At 32.2% G+C, this 4,905-nt stretch overlaps 1 protein-coding gene across 1 annotated transcript in view; it reads right to left on the minus strand.

Moving 5' to 3' along the window:
• Positions 1 to 4,284, minus strand: part of LOC107657952 (DCC-interacting protein 13-alpha-like) — an 18,918-nt gene extending 14,634 nt beyond the window's left edge. Inside the window, exons 1-5 of the mRNA XM_016446296.1 lie at positions 4,089 to 4,284; positions 2,560 to 2,658; positions 1,606 to 1,665; positions 1,434 to 1,505; positions 1,277 to 1,364 (exon numbers count right to left, since the gene is read on the minus strand). Coding sequence (XP_016301782.1) covers positions 1,277 to 1,364; positions 1,434 to 1,505; positions 1,606 to 1,665; positions 2,560 to 2,658; positions 4,089 to 4,142 — 373 coding nt within the window. The 5' untranslated portion in view covers positions 4,143 to 4,284. The remainder of the gene's footprint in view (positions 1 to 1,276; positions 1,365 to 1,433; positions 1,506 to 1,605; positions 1,666 to 2,559; positions 2,659 to 4,088) is intronic.
• Between the last annotated feature and the right edge of the window lie 621 nt (positions 4,285 to 4,905).

Raw genomic sequence — 4,905 nt, forward strand, 5'->3', positions numbered from 1 at the left:
AAATCATCCAAGCACCCAATTCCTAGCCATTTCTATAGGCTACATTTCATTAACATTGCTAATTATTATTAAACTGGAAAGAAATTAAAGATCCATCTTTGATTGTCAAAAGAATTCCAGGTTCAGTTCACTCAGCCAATTAGATTTCACGTAGTATTTTCATCGGTCAGTTGTGGAGGTCTGATTGGTTTAAGCTTTATTTATATAGCGCCTTTTAAAACAGTGTATACAAAGTAGCCTACTTTACAAAGAGATGCATATGTGCATTTACAGAAAAGATCAAAATACAAGGATAACAGAGATATAGTAAAACAAAGTAGCTACAATAACCAGTTTATGTTAAAACAAAAATACAACAATAAAAAATCGAGGAAAGACCCTGCACAAATCTGCTTTGAGACTACTTTTTTAAAGTGCATAATGATAACTTTTGACAACGTTTAATTCAGGTGCGAAAACACATCCGGTTTTGTGCGAGAGCAAAAGAAATCCGTGCACGAGCGGAGAGATTCACGCTCGCGCATTATATTAATGTGCTTTCGTGCTACAATAATGCGCTCTCGACATTTGTCATGAAAATAACGCCATACCCAACCATTCGAATTTCCGTAGGTGGGAATTTATTTTAATATTCTAATGGGCCGCTTTGTGATATCACAAAACCCGGAAAACAAAGGCTGTAGTCCAAACGAGCCGTTCGTTGTAGTTCTTGAAAAGGGATTTTTTAAAAACGAAATATCTCCCTTTGGAGTGGACTTTGAGATTTGTAACTTTCTAGATCTTTTTGATTTGTACGTTTGAAGATCTTTTTTATGCCCAAACATACACACTACACACTGACTAAAATTCAAAAAGTGAAAAAGCATAATAGGACCCCTTTAAAATAACTAAAACTTAGTTAATAAAACTATATAGACATTTAAAAAAATGCTACAAAAAGCCCAAAAAATTACTAAAACTAACTGAAATTAAAATGAAACTGGTAAAAGGGGATTCAAAATATTAATAAAAACTATAATAGTATCTCAGTGATGCTAAAATAACATTATATTACACAGCTACTTAACAAATAAATGACTAAATGGTCATGAAATATATGAAAAGAATGAGACATGAAATAGCACAGATTACACATCTATAAATGGTCGCCTTTGTACAACAATCAATTAAGCCGCTTAGAGTCATTATAAAACAAATATTTGCCAACAGAGTAGTAGACCAATCAGAATGAAGCATTCTAGAACGCTCTAACCCATAATGCACTGCTGTCTCCTACCTCTCAGGTCTCTCTCCTGAAACTGTGTGATGGGGAACATCATGGCATCTGCGAGCTGAGTGGAGAGAACGGCGTGACACGAGCTGAGCTGAAAGAAAACACACAGAATCACACACACACACTCCCACAGAACCTTCGTTACATTACGAGTTCTGACCTCATCAATGACTTTGGCAAACTGCTGCAAAGTGGAGCTCATGACCTCATCATCACCGCCCAGAGGAAAACGCTGCACAGCAGAGAAAGATACTGAACTATAACTGGGAACGGACAGAGAACTTAAGAAAGATGAGACATTATGTATAAAAGCATCGAAAGGCAGAAATCACCTGTTTCTCGTAGTCTTTCAGTAATCTAGACGTCAGATGTGTGGCAGCACTCAGTTCATTCTGAAAGCAGAAGCACATGAGTCTCATCAAAAATAATAAACATCATATTTTACCCCAAAGTCATAAGAGAAAAAAATATTATGCATGAAAAAAATGAAGCTTAGGAATATTTATTCATAATTTTATATTATTTTATAATTTAATATTATGAATGTTTATTTTTATTTATTTATTATTGTTGTTGTTGACAATATAAACATTTTAAAATATCAATAATTTATAATATTATTGTATCTCGTATAATATAATGAATATGTATTCTTATTATTATTAATATACTGATATTATCATTGATAATAATTTTGTAATAATATCAATAATAATATACAAGTGTTATTATATCTCGTATAATATAATAAATATTTATTATTACTTTTAATTATTATCATTATTAATACTGATATGATTGACAGTGATAATTGAGTAATATCAATAATATACAATATAATTATTTATTATTATTACTATTTTAATAATAATAATTATATTAATAATATATAAAACTATTGTCATATCTTGTAATATAATGAATATTTATTATTATTACTATTTTAATTATATTAATAATATATAAAACTATTGTCATATCTTGTAATATAATGAATATTTATTATTATTATTATTTTAATTATTATTAACAACAACAACAATAATATATTATTGTTAGCAATAATAATAATATATTTTGAAAAATATATTATGAATATATATTGCAGAAAAAAAACACATGGTCCTTAAAATAGCTTTAATTTTCCTTATCCAAAATATGACTTCTACTGTCTATCTTTTGGTTTTGGTGTGTGACAGGTTGTGTGTGATTCATCCATTAAGACTAAAGTTACAATCACTATTATAATGTGACAATTGAGCATATATCATACGTCATGTTCTCACCTGGGCGTCGTAGATTCTCTGCATGGCTTTGAAGAGCTGACTGAAATAACTGGATGTGGCTGCTGTATCTTCCTCAAACACACCGAGCAGAGAGCGAGTCTGAAACACACCAGCAATAGCCCAGATAGATGTCTGTTAAAGATCGCTTCATCTGGAAAGCATCTGCTGTATACAAACATCTGATAGACGTCTCGAAGATGTCAGTTTTACATACATTCTAAATCATAAACATCTTACAGACATCTTCTAAACGTCTATTTGACATATGATAGGAAACGTCCTATAGCTTCAGAAATGAAGTCTGGGGTCTTGTTTTACATGCATCCCCTTTTTGTTAAAGAACAACACGTTTTCTGATAGTAATAACATATTGAAGTTGTGTCTAAACGGAGAACCAGACGTATTTTAAACATCTTAAAGACATCTTCTAAATGTCTATTTTGCAGATGCGCAAACGCTCTAAAAAATACGTCTTGCAGATGTTAATGCAGACGTCAAATAGTCTCTGTGATGTACGTGTGCAATCAGGAATGAGAACCAGATGTATTTTTTAGAGTATTTGCTCATCTGCAATACGTCTATAGGACGTATTTCCTATTAGACATTTAGAAGATGTCTTTAAGATGTTTAAAATACGTCTGGTTCTCCGTTAGACACAACTTCAATATGTTATTACTATCAGAAAACGTGTTGTTCTTTAACAAAAAGTGGATGCATGTAAAACAAGACCCCAGACTTAATTTCTGAAGCTATAGGACGTTTCCTATCAGATGTCAAATAGACGTTTAGAAGATGTCTTTAAGATTTTTAAAATACATCTGGTTCTCCGTTTAGAGTATTCTGTTTATGCATATACTGTATTCTATATATAGTACCGGTAAAATGTTTGGACCCACGAACGGGAAAGTGTCCAAACTTTTGACTGGTACTGTACTATAATATACACAAAAAATATCGGCCGATATATCGGTATCGGCCTTTTTTAAACCCCCTAATATCGGCCCCAAAAAACCCATATCGGTCAGGCTCTAGTTTAGACACAACTTCAATATGGTATTACTATTAGAAAATGTGTTGTTCATTAACAAAAAGTGGATGCATGTAAAACAAGACCCCAGACTTAATTTCTGAAGCTCTGTTATGACATTTCAGACACTAAAACTGTTTTCACAGCAGAAAGTGATGCAGAATCTTACAATACAAGTGTGAACACGTCCATTCACTCTGACTGATGAAGACTGAGGAGTTTCCATCGGATCTCTAATTATTACAGCATTGATCATGTAAGTAAAGACTCTCGCTGTAGTCTTCTTATATATTTGTGACATGATTTCAGAATCATCTGTGTTTTCTAATAACTGATCATCACCACCACCACCCATCAAAAGCTAAAGAGCTCAAAATCAGATCAAACCATCAGGATGAACAGACACGCGGTCTGCTTTGCAGCGAGAGCAGCAGATGTTTATTATGATCAATGTTTGTTTATTTATTTCTGTTAGCTTGCTGGCTAAACGCTGCTGATTTACCTGCGGACTGTCCTCCAGAGTTTCCTCTAGCGGTAATTTATCGATTCCCGGCATGACTGCAGATTTACCGCGAGCGCAACGAACTGTTTACTTTAGTATTCAGAGACAAAAGTCACAATGTTATAATGTTGATCTTCGCTTTATTCCTGACAAATCAACACCCACCCGGATCCGCCCACAAACGCGGAAGTCCCGCCTCCTCCCGCCCGCTGATTGGCGGAGGCGCTGTGGCTACTATGATGACGTCCGCGCTTGTTTATAAGAAATAAAAGCCATTCGTGGCTCTCTGATGGTTTATAATATTATTATTTTAGAGAAATATTTCATCCATGAATGTATTTTTCCTAATCACTCATACTTTTTATAATATTTATAAATTCATTAATAAACCTTTCAGAAGTATGGCAGGCTGATAGCTGTTAGTTGTTTGTCAAATGTTGTATTAAAATAAAATAAAATAAAAAAAGGGTGGCTCTTATACAAATTACATGAAATGTTAGTTTGGAAATGTGTGGGAAAAATTAAATAATGTTGAGTATGTGATGTTAATATGGGTTAAATATGATTAAAATAACAATTTCAATTAATATTATTTTATTAGTGAAATATTTCATTCATGGATGTATTTTTTCAGAATCACTCATACTCTTTATAATATTTATAAATTCATTTAAAAAAACTTTCAGAAGTATGGCAGGCTGATGATAGCTGTTCGTTGTTTGTCAAATGTTGTATTTCAATTAATTTTATTTCATCAAAATAAAATAAAATAAAATAAAATTAAATTAAATTAAATTAAATTAAATAGAATACAATA

Source organism: Sinocyclocheilus anshuiensis, unplaced genomic scaffold, assembly GCF_001515605.1.
Source record: "Sinocyclocheilus anshuiensis isolate Anshui unplaced genomic scaffold, SAMN03320099.WGS_v1.1 scaffold147, whole genome shotgun sequence".
NCBI lineage: Eukaryota > Metazoa > Chordata > Actinopteri > Cypriniformes > Cyprinidae > Sinocyclocheilus > Sinocyclocheilus anshuiensis.